Raw genomic sequence first — 20,653 nt, 5'->3', positions numbered from 1 at the left:
ATGAGTTGGTGTTTCGCGTTGGGTATAAATAAACAATATATTAGGAGAAAAGACTCACAAGCTCAATACCTATAGGTTATGAATTGAAGATGGTGTTTTGATTTCTTGTAAGAGTTTTCACATGGTTTGTAACACTCAACTTTTTTGTCTTTCCAATGGTGCATAGCTACACGTTTAATTCTATCTCTAATGATTACTATAAAAAAATTGTCTCACTTTATTTAAATCACAAATAAAAAAGAAAGGTTCATGTATTACATCCGGGTAAAATGTAATTTGATAAAATTGAAAATAAATAATAATAAAATCTTTATAAGACTGTCCAAGCATCAACTGGTTTTGTTCAACTCTCACTCCTCGTTGTTGTGCATCTTTCTTTACACCTATACGATCATATGTTTCTGTATAAGATATGATTGTCACAAGTGGAAACTACAAAGGTAAGGAAAAGCTAAAAATTCAACATAAAACATCAATCTTGAAAACAAATTCACAAATTATTTAAAATATCCGAAAACATTTGAAAATATATAAACTTTTTTTCGAGAAACATTTTCTTCATTAAAAGTAAAAAATATGAAAGTTTATCAAATAGACTCTAATGAAAAGTGTTCGAAGAGAAGTGAGTCACAACAGAAAAACTTATAAATCTTGTCCTTTTTTAGCAAGAATTTTATCTAGGTAACTTTCACACATCTTATTTCTAATTAAAAAAATGAAACTCGCTCCAAAAAACACAACGAATTTTAACAAAATCCAAAATTTTAGAATTTAAAAATCAAAAGTAGTAAATCAAATACATAGAAGAAGTTTTCTTGAATTTATAGGGTTCATATAAGATGGCTAAAAGTTTTTAATATATGTCCTTCAATATTTTCTTAATTCAGCATATCTTTTTATTACGATTCTCTCTATAATAATTTTTGTTATGGTGTAAAAAATTTACCTACTATTTTCCAAAATGACATCATATTTTAATTTTATAATAAATAATTTAACAGTATTTATGGAGTGCTGTTAAACATTTTTATTAATAACATTTTATAATTTCCTCTATTAAAATATATTACAAAAGGATTTTAGTAACATTTCAATTATGCAACATTTTTAAACAAAAATTCTAAAAACTTTAATAAAGAATGATGTGTTTCTATAGGATAAAATTATTAAATACTTTTAAGTAATATGTTAAGGATACTACTTTTCTAAACTGAAAGTTCATCAGTTTGACACCAACATCTCAACTAGTAAGTCTGAGATTGAAAAGACAAAGGAAAATCCAGGAAGTTGTAAATAAGCTTCAACAGCACTAGAGGTTTTATACTCAGAAAAACAAACCAAGAAGAACGAAACACTTCTGTTGTTTACACAACCAAACAATTAGAAGAACTTGAAGAGAAAAGATTGAGTCTTTCCTGAGGTTTTTTCTTTTGATGTAATTTTTATTTGAATCATTCCACAGATAAGTTCCTGAATGTAAATAAGTGTGAAACCTCTTCACATTTAAAACTTTTCTAATTCATAAAGACATTAAAAAATGATTTCAAATTTCAACTGTAGAATCAAGGATCATTAATTTATTTCACCTTATTGTCAAAAATGCATTCAGGGATTACAACAATGAACATCTTTCTTATCAGAAAGACAACAATTATTGCTATACCAGGCCCTCAAAACTCTCTCCGGACAGATTTTTCGCTCTCGGTCATAGTCTATTCTAACAAAATTTGATGATTGTCGATCTATTGTTCTACCCGTTGTTGGACCGTTATTGGATGCAATCCCACCATCGAAGTCGTGCATCATAGTGTGTAGTGCTGCTGGATTGCCTCGATGTCAAGGCCTTTGAGCTTCACAACAGACTCAACATGACCCTTGAGGGTGTGAAGCTCCCTGAGCCTGGCAACTTCGGCACGCTTCTTGGCCTGTTCTGCAAGCTCAGACAGCTCCCTGTAGTTGTTTCTCTCATTCAACATATCATGAACAGCTTGAGGTGGATTCAAGCCATGCAATGTACGTTGAGCTGCAGCCCACTGCGCTTCTCTTTCTCCCTTTCCATAATCGTTCTTTGAGGTGAAAGCAACCCTATTCTCAGTGATATTGTTCCAAGCCTTTCCGGTTAAACTGTATCGGACGATGAACTTGAGAATATCCATTGGAATATAGGTGATGATGCTGTAGAGCCAAATCACACCAGCCCAACCCCATCCAATGCCTTTAATCTTTGCAAATTCCCAGTCTGCATACACTGCTATGACCGTCGCAATCAGCTGCGCTATAAGAAAAGCAACGACAAGAAGCACACCGGGGCGTTCAATGTAAGACCAGCTCCTCGACCGTGTCACAAAAATGAGTGCCTGACTCACAATGCTCACCTGAAGATAAATAGCCGCCGTGAGCTCGCCGTGGTTTTCCCTGATGGATCTCACTCCGAATTTTTCTGTGAAAAAGTCAGATGCATATGCAGCCCAGAAGAATACAACAGTCATGACAGCTAGGTAGGCACCGAGAACAATGCCGGTGATGAAAATCTCTCTCAACTTCCATGAATCTGGAAGTGGAGATGGCTGGACCCTGTCCTTGGAAATGGTCATGATGGTGCCATCGTTGAGAATGGCAATGATCAAAACCATGAAGGGTGAGAAGTCAAACTTCCAGATGAGAGCAAGGAGCAAGAAGCCTAACACCACTCTGATGGTGATGGAAACAGCATATATGGTGTAGTTCTTCATCCTTTGGAAGATGGCTCTGCTTGTCAACACAGCACTCACGATCACACTCAAACCAGGCTCGGTGAGAACTATGTCGGATGCACTTCGAGCTGCGTCGGTTGCATCAGCAACAGCGATACCAATATCTGCTTTTTTGAGTGCAGGAGCATCGTTCACGCCATCTCCTGTCATCCCACAAATGTGTTTCCTGTCCTGGAGTCTCTTCACAATCTCGTACTTGTGCTCGGGGAAGACACCGGCAAAGCCGTCAGCTTTCTCAATGAGTTCATCAATGGGAAGTGCAGCGATGGACTCATCCTTATGCTGACCCAGGAGTGATGAGGAAGGATACATGTTGCTTCCCATGCCAAGTCTGCGACCAGTTTCCTTGCCGATGGCTAGCTGATCGCCGGTGATCATCTTAACGTTAACTCCGAGATGGAGGGCGCGCCTTATGGTCTCGGCACTGTCATGCCTTGGTGGGTCAAAAAGTGGCAACAGACCCACGAACTGCCATGGTCCTCCGGGACTCTCCTTTGTCTTCTCAGGCACCTCTTGTTTGCACACAGCAAGCGAGCGAAGACCGCGATCGGCGAATTTACCGATGATCCCCAAAGCCTTCTTCTTCACGTCTTCCCGGAGGTTGCAGAGCTCGATAATCTGTTCCGGTGCACCTTTGCTCACTCTGCACCACTTACCTTCACTGTCAATGTATGTTATGGCTGTGCGCTTGTCCACTGGGTTAAAGGGCAGAAAATGCACCTCTGTGATGCCATCTCTCGCCTCTTTTGGATCACCCAACATTCCAACTATGCAAGTATCAATAGCATCCTGGTTTTCAATTCTGGAGGCTCTAGCTCCAAGCAAAATCACCGTATCCTTGTCGGCATCACGTGAGAAAACCTCAATCAAAGACTTGTCCACTGTAAGCTTGTTGAGTGTGAGAGTGCCGGTCTTGTCACTGCACAGAACATCCATCCCAGCCATCTCCTCAATGGCCGTCATCCTCTTGGTGATGGCACCTTGCTCGGAGAGCCTGTGGGAACCGATCGCCATTGTTACTGACAACACTGTAGGCATGGCAATGGGAATCCCTCCGATGAGAAGGACCAAAAGGTTGTTGATTCCACTCCTGTACTTGCGGTGCTGGATTGGATACATCACCACAATTTCAATGATCATCCCCACAGCAATGGAGCAGATGCAGAAATTTCCAATCGCCGTCAACACCTTCTGGAAATGCCCGACTTGGTTGGTGCTGTCGACAAGGTGTGCAGCCTTACCGAAGAAGGTATGAACCCCGGTGGCGATCACAACTGCTTCAATCTCTCCCTGCTTCACCGTCGACCCGGAGAAGACTTCATCGCCGGGGCTCCTGGTAACAGGCAATGACTCACCGGTGAGTGCAGATTGATCAATCTTGAGGGAATCACCTTCCAAGAGACGAGCATCGGCGGGGATGATGTCTCCCAGTTTGACGCTGATTATATCTCCCGGTACCAGAATGCAAGCCTCCACTTCAGACCATTTCCCGTCTCTCAGAACCTTGGCTTTGGGAGCAAGGCCTGCCATGAGTGCGGCGGCGGCGTTGCCGGCGTTGTTTTCTTCGATGAAACTGATGGTGGAGTTGATAACCAGCAACACCACGATTCCGACAAAGTCTTCCCAATCCGGGGGCTCACCCCCTCCGTTTGCCAATCCAATGGCCATGATGGCTGCGGCTTCCATCACCCATGAGAGAGGGTTCCACATAAACCCCAAGAACTTAAGGATTTTGCTTTCCTCCTTTTCTTCCAACTTGTTTGGTCCAAAAACTTGCAACCTCTTTTCGCCTTCCTCATTGGTGAGGCCTTCCTTCGTACAGTTCAGTTCGCGGAAGACTTCATCGACAGGAATCCGTTCCAGATCCACTGTCTCTTTTTTGATATCTTCGAGACCTCCCATGTTGTTGTTGTTGTTAAGCTAAAGAGAGAAAGAAGATGGTTGCTTGAGAAAGATAGTGTCACAGATGGCTATATATACACAAGGATGGCAGTTTGTGAGTGAGAGTTTCTCTCTACAGTTATTCTAAAATCACTCCTTCCCACTCATTCACTAACTAACTTGCTCTCTTTACTCTATATTGCTCGATCAAACTCGTTTCAGTTGATTTAACTAGAAAATTGGATCAAGAAGTATTTAAAGTTTTTATTAATATGTAAAAATATTACTGAAAGTCATTCTTGACAAAAATATATATATTTAACAAAATGTTACTGAATTATGTTAATGACATTTTTTCTAGTTTTACCAAATGTCATGTATCTGGTATATATGAGAGGAGGAGAAACTTTGATAAAATATAAATATTTGGTATCGCACTTCTAAAGTTTTGGAATACCTTAAAACATTTTTTTTAAATATTTGATAAATACAAATAGTGGATGATTGACAACTTCAAAAGAAAACGATGTTCCACTATCGTTAAAGTCAACTCTTCGTCGTAAAAAAGCCAACTCATTTCATGAGTATTATATATCATCCCCGCACTGAATCATTGTGGATCGTAAACTGCACTTGAAATCACACACTTTCGTTAATCATTCACTTTCCTTTCCTTACCATGGCAGCAGAACTCGTTGGTGGTGCTCTTCTTTCGGCTTTTCTTCGGGTTGCATTCGACAGGCTAGCTTCTCCTCAATTTGTAGACTTCTTTCGTGGAAGAAAACTTGATGAGAAGCTGCTCGACAATTTGAAAATCATGTTGCACTCCATCAATGCTCTCGCTGATGATGCAGAGCATAAACAGTTCACACATCCACACGTGAAAGCGTGGCTTTTTTCTGTCAAAGAGGCTGTCTTTGATGCAGAGGATCTCTTGGAGGAAATAGATTATGAACTCACCAGATGCCAAGTGGAAGCTGAATCCCAACCTCAAACCTTTTCTTACAAGGTATCAAATTTCTTCAACTCTACTTTCAGTTCGTTTAACAAGAAAATTGAATCAGGGATGAAAGAAGTCCTAGAAAAACTAGAATATCTTGCAAAGCAAAAGGGTCCTCTTGGTTTGAAAGAAAGTACTTATCCTGGTGATGGATCAGCTAGTAAAGTGTCACACAAATTGCCGTCAACTTCTTTGGTGGTTGAAAGTGTTATTTATGGCAGAGATGCAGACAAAGAAATTATCTTTAATTGGCTCACATCTGAAAGTGGGAACCATCCATCAATACTTTCCATTGTGGGCATGGGTGGGTTGGGTAAGACCACAATCGCCCAACATGTATACAATGACCCACAGATGGAGGCTAAATTTGATATCAGAGCTTGGGTTTGTGTTTCCGATCATTTTGATGTTTTTACAGTGACAAAAACAATTCTTGAGGCAATCACTAAATCTAAAGATGATAGCAGAGACCTAGAAATGGTTCATGGCAGATTGAAAGAAAAAATATCAGGAAAGAAACTTCTTCTTGTTTTGGATGATGTTTGGAACGAAAGACGAGAAGAATGGGAAGTTGTGCGAACTCCTCTTAGCTATGGGGCTCTAGGAAGTAGAATTCTTGTCACAACCCGTAGCGAGAAAGTTGCTTCCAACATGAGGTCTAAAGTGCATCACCTAAAGCAATTAGAGGAGGATGAATGTTGGAAAGTTTTTGAAAAACAAGCACTAAAAGATAATGATCTTGAATTGAATGATGAGAAAAAGGAGATTGGTAGAAGGATAGTTGAGAATTGCAAAGGATTACCTCTTGCTTTGAAAACAATTGGAAGTCTTCTTCGCACAAAGTCAGATTGGAAAAGCATATTGGAAAGCGACATATGGGACTTACCAAAAGAAGTTGAAATTATCCCTGCTCTACTATTGAGTTATCATCACCTTCCTTCTCATCTAAAAAGATGCTTTGCTTATTGTTCATTATTTCCGAAAGATTATGAGTTTGAGAAGAAGGAATTAGTTTTGTTGTGGATGGCTGAAGATTTTCTCCACCACTCTCCACAGATAAAAAGTGTAGAAGAAATTGGTGAGCAATATTTTGATGATCTATTAACGAGGTCTTTCTTTCTTCAATCTAGCTTTAAAATGCGATTCGTCATGCATGACCTTCTGAATGATTTAGCAAAATATGTTTGTGGAGACTTATGTTTCAGGTTGAAATTTGACAAAGGAAACTTTATACCCAAAACAACCCGTCATTTTTCATTTGCATCTGATGATGTGCTATATTTTGATGATTTAGGGAATTTAACTGATGCTAAAAGACTACGTTCATTTCTTTCGATTACAAATAAAACATACAATGTCGGTGTTCCTTGTCAATTCAAGACTTTGATAGATGAATTGTTCTCGAAGTTCAAGTTTTTACACGTCTTATCTTTGTATGGATATTCTGGGCTTACAAAGGTCCCTGATTCTGTTGGTGACCTTAAACAACTCCGTTCGTTAGACCTTTCATACACTTGGATACAGAAACTACCTGACTCAATATGTTTTCTCTATAACTTATTGATACTGAAGTTGAACTATTGTTCAGTTCTTGAGGAATTGCCCTCAAGTTTGCATAAACTCACCAAATTGCGTTGCCTGGAATTTGAAGATACAAGAGTGACAAAGATGCCAATGCATTTTGGAGAATTAAAGAATCTTCATGTATTGAATACATTTTGTGTCGATAGAAATAGTGCTTCCAGTACTAAGCAACTAGGAGGACTCGGTCTTCATGAAAAACTATCAATTAATGAGGTGCAAAATATTGTGAATCCTTCGGATGCATTAGAAGCAAATTTGAAAAATAAAGACCTTGTGGAGCTGGAGTTAAAATGGAATTCGAATCACATCCCTGATGATGCAAGGAAAGAAAAGAAAGTGCTTGAAAATCTACAACCTCCCAAAAACTTGAAGCATTTGTCAATCATTAGCTATTGTGGTACACAATTTCCAAGTTGGGTATTTGATAATTCGTTATCAAATTTGGTGTTCTTACTGTTGGAGGACTGTAAATTTTGTTTATGTCTGCCTCCATTTGGACTACTGCCATCTCTGAAGACCCTTGTGATCAGAGGGTTTGACGGAATAGTGAGCATTGGTGATGAATTTTGTGGGAGTAACTCTTCTTCGTTCTCTTCCTTGGAAATATTGGTATTTTACAACATGGAGGAATGGGAAGAATGGGAATGTAAAACTACTTCTTTTCCACGACTTCAACATCTTTCTATCGATAAATGTCGCAAGTTGAAAGGTCTGCCAGAGAATTTTTTGCATTTAAAGAAACTAAATATTCATTATTGTGATATGCTCGTGATTAGCTTAAACAGCATGGTCACATCTTCACTTCAACTCTTGAGCATTCATTCATGTCCACTTGTGAATATTCCTCTTACCCATTGTGATTTCCTTGAAGAAGTGACAATTGATAATGGTTGCGACTCTCTTACAACCTTTCAGCTAAAATTCTTTCCGAAGCTCCGTTTACTTCATCTGAAAGAGTGCCAAAACCTACGAAGAATTTCACAGGAGCACGCTCATGATCATCTCAAGGAAATATCAATCTATGATTGCCCTCAATTTGAATCATTTCCCGATGAAGGATTATCTGCACCGTGGCTACTAAAAATTGCAATTCGCGAAGCAAAGAATTTGAAGTTGTTGCCAAAACGCATGCAGATCCTGCTTCCATCTCTTGTTGAACTGCGGATAATTGATTGTCCACTGCTGGAGATGTTTCCAGACGGCGGAGGTTTGCCGTCAAATGTAAAACATGTGTATCTTTTCCGATGCTCAAAACTTATTGCCTCCATGAGAGGGACTTGGGATGCAAACACATGTCTTGAAAGGTTTTGGGTTAACATGGTCGACGTGGAGTGTTTTCCCGATGAAGGTTTGGTGCCACACTCTGTTACTTGTCTAAGAATCAGTGAATGCCCGAATCTCAGAAAGTTGAACTACAAAGGTCTCTACCACCTCTCTTCTCTCACACTTTTTGATTGCCCCAACCTACAATGCTTACCAGAGGAAGGTCTACCCAAATCCATCACTTCTCTTACAATCTTGGACTGTTCATTGCTCCAACCGCGTTGCCAGAATCCAAAAGCCGAAGACTGGGAAAAGATTGCTCACATTGAAAACCTAAAAGTTGGCCAATAAGACGAAGCAGAAGTTCAAAACATGTGTCGAATTCCCATTTATCTCTCTCTTCTAGAGGTACTAATTCTACCTTTTCAAAATTTGAAAGAACATATTTTTTTTTTACTTTTGACATTTTCTTCCTGTAACTTAAATTTTGACCTTTTTCTTATAACCTGAAGATAATATATTTTAAGTGATTTTAAAATATAAAAAATAAAAATTTATTTAAAAAATATCATATCAAATTATAAAAGAAATTTGTAAAAATTTAATTATTAAAAAGTTATTTTCCTTACAATTTTAGTTGCAAATGTTTCACTCTATGATTGACTTTTACTAAGAATAGGATAGGAACACTGAGTTTTAAAGGAGTGATAAGATAAGTTTTAAATGGAGTATTTTAACAATAATACAATTCTTTTCCAAACATCATAGATCCATTTATTACAAATATGTAAAAATAATCACTTTAGTATTATTGTATATACTAAATTTTATATTGAATCACTTAACGATAACAATAATTTGAAATTTATTATACCTAATATCTCTCATTATGTGATTTAGTATTTATTATTTAGAAATTCAATTGATTTATAGGGTAATTTCACTATTAATAAAACCTCCTACACATTGAATTTGAATTGAATTGATTTCTTCTCAAATTTTTCATTTTCTCAAAAAAAAATTTGTTTCAAAGTTTGTTAAAATATTTTCCATAAGTGTTCAATTTACTTGTTATTATATCTACGTCTCTCAATTTTTGATTAGATTTTGATAAATTATTTTTTATTATAAAACCTTTTTTTAAATAGATATATTGCTGAAGAATAAAAGAATAAAATGATTGTTTTAAAATGATAAAAGGATCCAATTGAAGTATGATAATAAGAATCCAATTGTTGAATTAAAAGAATCATTTCTTAATATTCAAATAATTACATGTAGGTGAGAAGTTTCATATTAACCCTTTAGAACATATACAAATATTCAGTATATTATTTTGACTCATCCAAAACTTATAGTTAAAATCCACCACTCTTTAAAAACATGTGATTTTGAATGTTTCAAGATTGATATGAAATATAAGAGAAGTGTTGGTTATTTGACAAAGGTACCAAAGTCAATTGTAATATAATAATTCTACTAGCAAACGAGTTGGATATTGTAATTCGTCTTGTCTTAGGTAAATTCCTACCACTTTAATTTTAAACATAAAAAAATAAAAAATAAAAGTTGGTGGACCATGATGAGCTAGCCTGCCAAACTAGTGGACTAGACAAGCCTTACTACAATGGGTTGGCGGCTTAGAAGCTCTAACCTTTCCATTTTTTCTTGATGGATCGATGCATTTGGTCTCTTTTAACATTCCTACCTCTTTTACTAAAAAGATATTATTAAAAGATTTTAGTAATTTCTTAAAATGTTTTTATTAATATGAAAAATGTTACTAAAAGTTATTCTTCGCAATTAGCGGATATAGCGAGTATGCATCATCCTCTTGAAGTCCTGAGAATTCATTCATGCCCAAATATGAATATTCCCATGATCAAATTACAACTTCCTTGAAAAAAATGATGATCGATGATGGATGATGGTTGTGACTCTCTTACAATGTTTTATATGTTTTACACAATGATTTCTTATTTCAACCAGAAAACAGCATTCAAGTTGTTTGCGAGCATTGAATATAACTTCCACTTTTTATTCCTTTGATTTCATCTGTATACTAAAAAAATGTTACGGTTCATAGGCTGGACTAAGGAGTGAGTATGGGTCGAATCCAGCAAGTGGAAAACTGTAAATTAGTTCTGGGCCGATCCAGCCATAGACGCTTCAATCAGGCCCCATACATCTAAAAAGGCCGCCATACGATAACTTTTGGGTTTTTCTTCCTGCACTCCCTATTTTCATTCCTACACCCCCAACTATTTTATAATTCTCCTGCTACCCTTTTGGTTTATAATTACCAGCTTTCAAAAATTGGAGTTATGAACTTTCAAAAATTGGAGTTATGAACTTTCAAAAAGCCAGTGTTACCAGCTTTCAGGATCAGGTGTTATCGATTTTCAGAAATTGAAATACCGAATTTCATTTTTGGGTGTCGACTACAAAAATATTTAGTTTATAATTTATTTTTATTTTTTTGAAGGGCATAATGATCTTCTCAATCAAACTTGGAGGTATAGAAAGAAAAATTGGGGCTGCAGGAAGAAAATTCCTAACTTTTCCACTCCCAGTTTGGGACGGTTGTAACAAAAACTACCGATTCTGAAACTTATTTTAATAAAATTTATTATTTATTTAAATTTCTACTATTAGATTGTTATCAAAGCATACGTAAATATTTAGTTTTATACTCCAAATACAATTGTAGTTAAATGATAGAAAAGAATTAGAAAATAATAGCATAAACAATGCAATAAAAAATGAATGTGCACTTGTGTTAAGGGTTGTAATATTTGTCGGAGATAAAATGTGAACTAAAAATATAAAGTAAATTTATAATTTATAAATAGATATAAATCTTAATTTTCAAACTGATTCTAGAAGATGTTCATTTTTTAAAATAATATCAAAATTATCCATAACTTATTTTAACAAAAATTATTGTATATTTAAAGTTATCATAGGTTATTAAATCACACATAAATAATACTCAAAATGTATAAGCTTGAGACTCAAGTACTCCCCCATGTCAGTGATGATGTTTCTTAGTGTTACAATTTTACAGAAAAGAGAATAGCAAGAGTGGGTTAGTATGGAGAGAAGATAAAGGCTGCATGGAAAGGTGTGTCATTATTAATTCCTGTGTATGTGCTGTCTCATGCAGCCATCATCCATTGAAGGTAAGAAAAACATTATGGTGGCCAATTAATATAAGCAATCATTTAATATATAATTTATACCTATCCACACAACCCACTAATTTCATATGCTTGACCTAATTTTTTTTTTGGCTGCTCATTAGAAACTTATTATTATCTAACTTTTCTAAATAGGATTGTTAAGAAAATTTCACGTTGTTTAAGGCAATTTATAAACTTTAAAATCAATAGACTATACTACTTAAATGAAAATAATAACATATATAACAATATTATTCGTAGTTTATTTTTCATATGGATTATGGTTATATGGTCGATTGTGATTTTACATTTATGATATTGGTTTTACACACATTTAAGGTATTTAACATCAATTTATTCTCAATATCTTAAGACAATACTTCTTACACTTCAACTATTTCCAACAATTACTGTTAGGTTTATAGAGGAGGAAGGGAAGAACAATTACCAATGAGACCTGAGTCCAACTACCAAAAATCTTAAGACAATAGGTTTATGGGTCTTTATTTTTATACAATACTCTACTCTCTCATTTCTAATAAATATGCAACTTAAACTCATACTTGGATTCCTAACAATTACTACTATTACTTATATTGAGCTTTCACTATAATATTATTTGAAAATTGTAGATTTATTTGTTTATCTAAAAGTTTAGAATAAATTATACTTACAAATAATTAGAAATATATTTGTAATATTATTTAACGGATCCAACTAAAAAGTAGAAGAAGTTCAAATAGATTTTCATGTGAGGTCATACTTCTAGAAAGGTGATGCTTTAATCAAGTAAACCGGCTTGACTTGGGGCATTAGTTTTAGGATTAAGGTTATATAATGAGCACTAATGCCATGAAACTAAAAGAGAAAGATTGAGTTTTAAGATTTAGGAGTTCAATTTGCAAGGTGATAATCATTGTTCATTGTTTTGTGATCTAATTAGTGAGTGAGGGAATGGCTGCATGCACGTGGGGATTCTCCATCATAGACTATAGATATGTATCTTATTATTATTATTATTCAATATATTACTTTTTCTTAGGGTAAATTAGTGTATGATTAAGTGCTTTCTAGAAGAAAATCTTTAGACCCCATCAAAGATTTTTCTTTTTGAAAAAAAAAAGGTAACTTTATAGTTGTCAAATTAATAACAAGAATGCATCGATGTGAATTACTATTTTACTAAACATTCAATCATGATAGGGATGTGAAGAATTTTTTTTTCAATGGGAAAACAAAAATTAAAACAAGAGGAATGACAAAATGGGGTTGTACCCAAAATTTGTTGTGTAAAATTTATTTAGTTTTGCTTTTTTTTATTATTAAGGGGTGTACTTTAAGTCTGACTCAATCTCACAGAACCAGTTTATAAGGTGAGTTATATTCAGTTATGTATTATTAAATCGTTTTATTTCTAGTCAATGTAAGACTTTCAATATTTACAAAAACTTTTAAAAGAAAAAAAAAAGTTTTTTAAACAAAAAATAATTTATACGTATTAATTTGTAAGTTTTCACAAATAACTTTTTCGAATTTTTGTTTTTTATTGTATAGAAAATTTCGTTGACTTATGTTCAAAATCCAACGTTAGTGTAAATTAAAAATTATAATAATAAATTGTTTGCAAATTTTGTCAAACTCTTATCTCACTTCAAATGATGAAAATGGTAGTGTTGTCCAATTATTTAAAGTGAAGGTGATTTGAAATTGTCATACTAGGTAATTAAAAAAAGTATACATTAATAAAATCTCAATCTAGTTTATACTTAGTTTGATGAGAGACTTTTTCTTAATGATGTAGAAATTTATATATATCTTAAACATTCTAATGTGAAAGCTAAATTCTAGGTCTGTAATTTTATTTTTATTTCTTAAAACTTGTAGGTTAGGTGGGTACTTATTTACAATATTATGGTATTATGTCAAATCATAAAGTTAATTAAGAAATCATCTCTTAAGAAATCTTATAATGTCCTTATCATGCATCTACCTCTAGGCTTTTTTTTTTTTGTGCATGGAAAATGTAATATTTAATCTATTTAATTGTTTCTGACTTTTCAAGAACACCAGTCCTGTGCTTAATAATTAATTGTAACAGTATTTCAAAGATTTGTAGAAGGAAATCAATCTTTACCAAAACCTGAAAATGTCCCCTATTTTTATTTCACATTCTATAATATATTTTGTGTGTTTCTAACGTTATTTTTAGTTGGAATAGAACTATAAAGTCAGAAGAAAAATCAGGGATTCAATTTTATAAATAAATAAAAAAACTAAAAAAAAGAGTATATTGTGATAAGTTATGCTGAACATTTATTTGAAGAAATCTCTTGTTCTGAATTAAACCGAGAAAAAAAAAAGGCAGTTTTCCTATTAGAACGAAATTAAATTATTAGAGCAAAGATTAATTTTTTATTAAAAATGTATAAATTGAGCTTTTATGAATTAATTATTTGAATTTGATTTATTTAAATTCTCAATTAATTGTTTTTACTTAATCAAGATTGTATATATATATATATATATATATATATATATATATATATATATATATATATATATAATATTGCTTAGTTTTGTATATTCAAATGTTTGAGTACGAAATTCATAAATTGAAAAAAAAAACTATAAACAACCTAAATAAGACAATCGATTTTTTTTAAATGAATTCCTATTTTGATAAATTATTTTTTTAGTTTCCAACTAAGATTTTTTCCTCAATTACTGAAATAAACAAATTAAGTTTGAACTTGATATTTTAAGTTTTAACTGTGTGTATATACACACAGACATTCAAAATATATGAAAACATCTCCTTCAAGTTTATTGGGCAAGTGATAGCTAGTTGCTGCATTATTCAATTATTCGGTTTCTTCCTAATTAGGGTTTTGATTTGTGAGCTTAATCCATATTATATAATGATAAAAATGCCAACATGTTGTGCTTAATAATAAAATAATATATTATTCTTTCCCATTCATCAAGATGATGAGACTATACTTCTTTTTCTTAATGTAAAAACTATTCTTAAAGATATACATAGATCGTTGGACTACAGATATATATAAAATTTCTTCTAGACAAAGTCCATGCCTATGGGCACATTCATTAATTCTAGAATAAATCAATGAAGACTTAAAATCAAACACTTTCAAACTCCATTAAGCTTTTGGAAAAATGGTGGAAAGTGGTAACTTCCTCCCTTGTTAGTCATCATTGCATGCACCCAATTGTTTAGACTAACTTTTCCACTTACCCAATATTCTTGGGTCACGCAGATTTTTCTTATTTTTTTATTATTAGGGTTTAAGTAATATCTGAGTAAAATATTAGTTGTTTCGGATATAGGGATTTAGCACCTATCTAAAAATATTTAGTCTTTATTTTTTTTTCGTTGTAGTTTTTACCGTTTGTCTTCCTTTCTCTAGCTCTCGTTCGATTTCCTTTTGTTTTTTTTCGTTCGGTTATTCAGATGATTGAGGTATCTGTCAATAAGGCTCGATGCTTAAGTCAGTTCAAGTTCGTTCGAATGAATGTAAATAATGTTGTAATAGATGCAAAGTAAAAGTTGTTACCAACTTACCTTGAGCCTCTATTTATAGTATTTGATATGGCCTGTGATTAGGATTTTCTTAATTACGATCAAATTGCTTTTTAAACTTAATTACTGACTTGTATTATCTTAATTTGAAGATTTTGGTTTTATCGTGCCTGCTCGACCGACGAACCGTTCATGCTGTCGAAGCCACCATATTTAACAAAGTTCCATCGCTCGGTTCATGGACTCCCTAAAATCATTTCGGAGAAATTGTCACATTAACAACCCATGAGATTATCCGTCTGTAATGGATGGTCTTCGACCACTTATCCTTGGTTCGACCGACCGAGGGTCTAACTAGAGGTGTTGATAGATCATACGGTATATTAGTTAATAATTAATTGCAAAATGGAAGAAAGAGATGGCATTTTACACGAAAAAACATCATCAAACTAACCTAATTGTGTTCGTGAATCATGGAATGTGAAACACATGAACAGCTAATTAACTCCTACTTAAAGCATGTCGATCGTTTTCATATTAGAAATCATTTCATTTTAAGCAATTCAATTAATTTTATTAATACAAGTTTTTATTAATAAGTTTCTTAACTGAAAACAAATTAATATATATCTTTCTTTCTTCAACATTTCATATTCCCCTCTTATACTCAATATAAATGTTAAGAACTTACGTGGAATAGTCGATTGCATTAACAACTCTTTGATTCTAACGATATTCTATAATCACATGTAACACATAAAAATAATATTTTATTGATAAGAAAATGATGTAATATCCACTCAAATACATTAATAAGAGTTTCTCTTTCATTATTTTATATAAAAAAATGTAGATCTCTATAATATTTTAATAAAAAATGGATAAGTTTTAATTATATTAATTAATCACGTTTCTTTCTTCTAAAGAACGTGAAAGAATATAAATATTTCTTTGAAAAGTTAGACGCAATACATTTTAAAATGAAATATTTAGATATTTACATCACAGATCACTTTTCTTGTTTGGTAGAAAAAACAAAAGTCACTTTTTTTTTCTTTAGAATTAAAAAAAAAAAGATAAACGCACTTTCATTATATCAGTCAAATTGTGTGCGCACAACTGAAGCAACTTTTCTAGAACTGAAATGGCTGCTACCTTTTTAGGTTATATGTATCAAAACCAGCTGAGAATAATTAATTTAAAATCGATTGAATTAGAAGCGTTGAGTGTAAAATTATATGCTCAAAATTTGATAAATATAAAACTGTGTATAACTTTCTATGAACAAATATTATATTAATTAATTAATTGCAGCTTTAATCTTTTTATTATTTTTTAATTATTAAAAAAATGAAAGAATTAACGTGTTCTATTATAGTAAGATCAAATCAAAGAATAAAAAAAATGTAGGTATAAAGCTAGGTAAATTAACACGTACTTTTTTTATTAGTTATAAGTTAGTTAAATAAGTTTCATTGTCTCCTGTGATTATCCTCATGCGTTTTAAATTATTATTGACTTTTTATAATTGATATATTATCAAATAATTTTTAATTACTCACTCTCACAATTGTATTAATTATTCTCCTACACATATATCTAAATACCCTTTACAATTATAATATCATCACATAATATATAAATATTTACATATTTAGGTAAAACTCAACCTCAAGTTTGTGGACAAGGATTCTCAATGCCAACTTGATAATAGGTTAATCAAACATTGTCTTTTATGATATAAAAGCAATAATATTTGGTTCACTAATTAAAATTGAGTATGTTTGGCTAACAATTTATGAGTGTGGAGTATGTCAATACACATAATTAACAAACATAATTTATCAAATATATTAACAAAATAGGAACATTAACTTTTTTGCCATTTTCATGTGTCATACGTAAGCCAACACAAAAATTATAGGTAATTATCACAGTTATATGTCTTTCTAGAGAGAAACAGTTAGCACACAATCCACATAGGTATGAAAAACATTACAAGACAAAACAAGGTTTGTTGCTATGTGAAACAAACATATATGCGTTTATATATTACTTTCTCCTTACGTTACTAGCTATCTTTAACTTCAAACTTTAACCAATGAAATAGAAAAATAGTATCAGCATTTATTATATTAATAATCATCACTTTGGTTTTGGCATATTTAATAATTAATGAATTACGTCTCTTTAAAATGCGCTAATTATAAAATTATTATTACTATTTTACTTATATTAATTTTTGTTGGTAGGAATATTTACATTATAATGAAATAGCAAATTAAAATAAAAATTTAAATAAGACAACTTTTTGTATTCTGGACGAGAGACTTTCTTCCTTTCCAAAAATTTAAATAGATACAAACTTAGAAGACAGTTGTTTGACGACAAAATAAAGAAAAATAAATAAAAATAAAAAAAGGGTTTTGTTTTGTCATTATGTATAGAAACATCATGCATGAAGTGAAAATGTAAACATGTTCCATATGGTCGTTGGTCAACAGAGGTGTGTACCAACCAGCCCAAATAAAGTAACATCTAAATAATTAAAATTCATTACAATTTTTTTTTTTTAATTTTAGGAATATGTTTAGGGCGATGAAAATAATGAAACAATCTTTATTAAAAAGTTCATTTATTAGTCAGTTCTATTTTTTAATTTTTTTTTTCGAAAATGAGAAACCAAAGATAATGTTTAGAGAAAAAACAAACCCCAAATTGTTGGTGACTGTTTGTATCTGCATCTTCTTGAGTGTGTATAAATAGCACCAAACTCAGTCTCATGCTTCTTGGAAGAGAACAAAATAATCTAATTGATTAAAGGAAAAAAAAAAAGAGAGAGAGAGAAAGAAGAACATGCAGAAAGAAGAAGAACACGAGAGTGTGGAGGAGTGGTTGGTGTGTCCAAGCTTCAGCGCGTATTCCTCCAACAGGCTCGACGATATCGCGGATCAGGTCACGCGAAATGATGATCGCTTCGACCAAAACGACACCGATTTCGAGTTCGTCGCGTTTCGTAAGGTCGCCGACGGTGTCTTCCTCGAAGCGGTGGCGGAGGCCGAAATTCAGACGTTTCCGATCTTCCACCGCGATCTTGCCGCCGCCGATGCGGATAGCGGCAGCAGAGGTCGAGATTCCGGCGAGGCGGCGATTCAGAGTACGCTAGGGAAGCTTCTGCTGGAAGAATCGACGTCGTGCTCGTCGTCGGAGGTGGACGACGAGCTGGAGAATGTTCCGCCGGAGACGTACTGCGTGTGGACGCCGAAACCTTCTCCGGTGTCGACGCCGTGTCGGAAGAGCAAATCCACGGGATCGTCGTCGTCGAAGCGGTGGAAGCTTCTGGATTTGTTGCGGCGGAGCAACAGCGAGGGGAAGGAGTCGGCGGTGTTCCTGACGCCGTCGGTGAATTCGGCGAAGAAGAAGGGAGTGAAACCGGAGAACGGAAAGAAAATTGTTGCGAGTGGCAGAGACGGTAAGATGTTTCCGACGATTGCGGCGATTGGCGGCGGTGGAAAGAGGTTTCCGGCTATTGCAGCGGTGTCGGCGCACGAAGCGCTTTATGTGAGGAACAGAGAGATGCGGAGAGAGGATAAGAGAAGGTCGTATTTGCCCTATCGACAGGATTTGGTTGGGTTCTGTGTCAATCTCAACACCATGGGCAAGGCCTTCCCTCTCCTTTCTTAGATTTTTTTTTTTTTTTGCCAATTCTATACAAAAAAAAAAATTAAGCTAAATTAAATGGAGTGAAATATCTTAGGGTGAAATTATGATAGTTAAAATATAGTGTAACAGTGTAAAAGTTGATAAGATGAAAATTATGAGGTATCAGACGTCACTTATCACAGAGATTGTGATATGAGGAAAAAGTTTGAGATGTGTTAGTTGTCTGTGAGACGATGTTATGGCAGAAGATCTTAGGTTTGATTTAGGGTAATATTGTAGAATTTGTGGTAGTAAAATATTCATCATGATTAAAGAATATTTTTCCATCAAAATTTGAAATCTAAAGATGGGTTATAGTTTTTCGAACATAACTAACATTAAGAGAAAAAGTGAATTACTAACATAACTGAGTGGGAGTTGTAGTTTGACTACATTTGATCTCAACGAAGAAAAGTTCAGTTACTTCATGATTTTACATTGGGGAAAGAAAGAAAGAAAGAAGAAAAAGATGTTCAATGGATTCTTCATAGCTTTCAAGAAGTGCTTCCTCTTTAAGCTCTTAGCTTTGTCATTGTTTTCACTTTATCTCCCATTGACTCCCTTTTAGATTTCAAAAGGAAACATATTTATATGTTGTTGTTTTACGAAAAAAAATGTTCGTAAATGCATAATTTCACGTATCAAATTTATGATGATTGTCAAGAATCTCCCTTGTTAACCAAAACTTTTGTCTAATGAATTTACTTCGTTCACAAGTTTTTATTTCTTTTCATTGGTTTGATCGCTCCTTATAATCAAAGTGAATAATGATTTTCAACTACGTTTTTTTTTCTTATAATAAATTTTTAAAAATTAAGCTAAAAGTCTAAGTAAGAATGAAAGGTCTCATTAAAATTCAACCCAATTATGTTAATTAAAGAAGTAAATTAGACAAGTAATAGGTCTTTTATCCTAATTACATTTGTCCAATCATGTGAGCTTGTGCCTTTGCTTTAAAAAGAACAAATCTAGTATTATGTTAATTTTAAAGGATTGTTTGTGCATGGTTATAACATATAACTATAATTAATATTCATTAGAGAGAATAAAACTAAAAGTTTTGAAGTTTGTTTCATTCGAGAAAGAGAAGGTTTAAGGTTTAGGTGTCGTGCATATAAGAAACAAAGATGGATCAACTTGATGTAAGGTTGTTCCAATAGATTTTATGTTTATGGGATAAAATGTCTTTGAATTAAAAGTTATTTCTCAAGGGTATATAAGTCTAGTAGGATTGTAAAAGAACAAGATAAAAATAGTGATTATTAATGTCTTATCATTCTTAGAGTATGAACAAAAATAAATATTTTTATGGGAGGAGTTAAAAAGTATGAAAAGTAATAATAATATTCAAATCACTGACAAAAAAAAAGTGATGTCTATTCTAGATTAGACGTAAATTAAAAAGATATAAATTTTATGTCGATTATTGACCAGCATACATAAATTAGTAACATATTAAAAAGAAACCAACATCCACATGTCGTACAATAGTTACAACTCACAAACTGCTGAAGACCTCGCTGAAAAGACTGCACAGCCACGATGCACCTTGCCATTAGTTGTAGATTGAAGAATGCACACATCAAAACAACAATTCTCCACCATGTCAACACTTCCATAAACTCGAATACCCTTCCCTAGCACAACTCCATCCAAATCCAATGTGGTAACAGGCCAAAGTCACCAAAGTAACAAATCTCCACCATGGCAGCACCTTCATTAATGTGAATACCCTTCCCCAACATTG

The 20,653-nt window shown here is 33.4% G+C and overlaps 2 protein-coding genes and 2 pseudogenes across 2 annotated transcripts; 3 read left to right on the top strand and 1 right to left on the bottom strand.

Moving 5' to 3' along the window:
• Nucleotides 1-1,553: 1,553 nt before the first annotated feature.
• Nucleotides 1,554-4,655, bottom strand: LOC114180368 (ATPase 9, plasma membrane-type pseudogene; annotated as a pseudogene).
• Nucleotides 4,656-5,313: 658 nt separating this feature from the next.
• Nucleotides 5,314-7,198, top strand: LOC146887313 (putative disease resistance RPP13-like protein 1 pseudogene; annotated as a pseudogene).
• Nucleotides 7,199-7,302: 104 nt separating this feature from the next.
• LOC146887312 (putative disease resistance RPP13-like protein 1) lies at nucleotides 7,303-8,832 on the top strand. Its single transcript, XM_085672100.1, has one exon. It carries the CDS (start codon nucleotides 7,303-7,305, stop codon nucleotides 8,830-8,832), a length of 1,530 nt encoding a protein of 509 aa, XP_085528226.1.
• Nucleotides 8,833-17,975: 9,143 nt separating this feature from the next.
• LOC114181486 (uncharacterized) lies at nucleotides 17,976-19,572 on the top strand. The gene has a single exon (XM_028067955.2). The coding sequence runs from the start codon at nucleotides 18,061-18,063 to the stop codon at nucleotides 18,886-18,888; it is 828 nt and encodes a 275-aa protein (XP_027923756.1). The 5' UTR covers nucleotides 17,976-18,060; the 3' UTR covers nucleotides 18,889-19,572.
• The last annotated feature ends 1,081 nt before the right edge of the window (nucleotides 19,573-20,653 follow it).

The sequence above is a fragment of the Vigna unguiculata genome, chromosome 4, assembly GCF_037176805.1.
Source record: "Vigna unguiculata cultivar grain cowpea cultivar isolate G323 ecotype 2 chromosome 4, ASM3717680v1, whole genome shotgun sequence".
NCBI lineage: Eukaryota > Viridiplantae > Streptophyta > Magnoliopsida > Fabales > Fabaceae > Vigna > Vigna unguiculata.
Note: the sequence above shows the minus strand (reverse complement) of the source record. Positions and strands in the feature narration are given on the sequence as shown.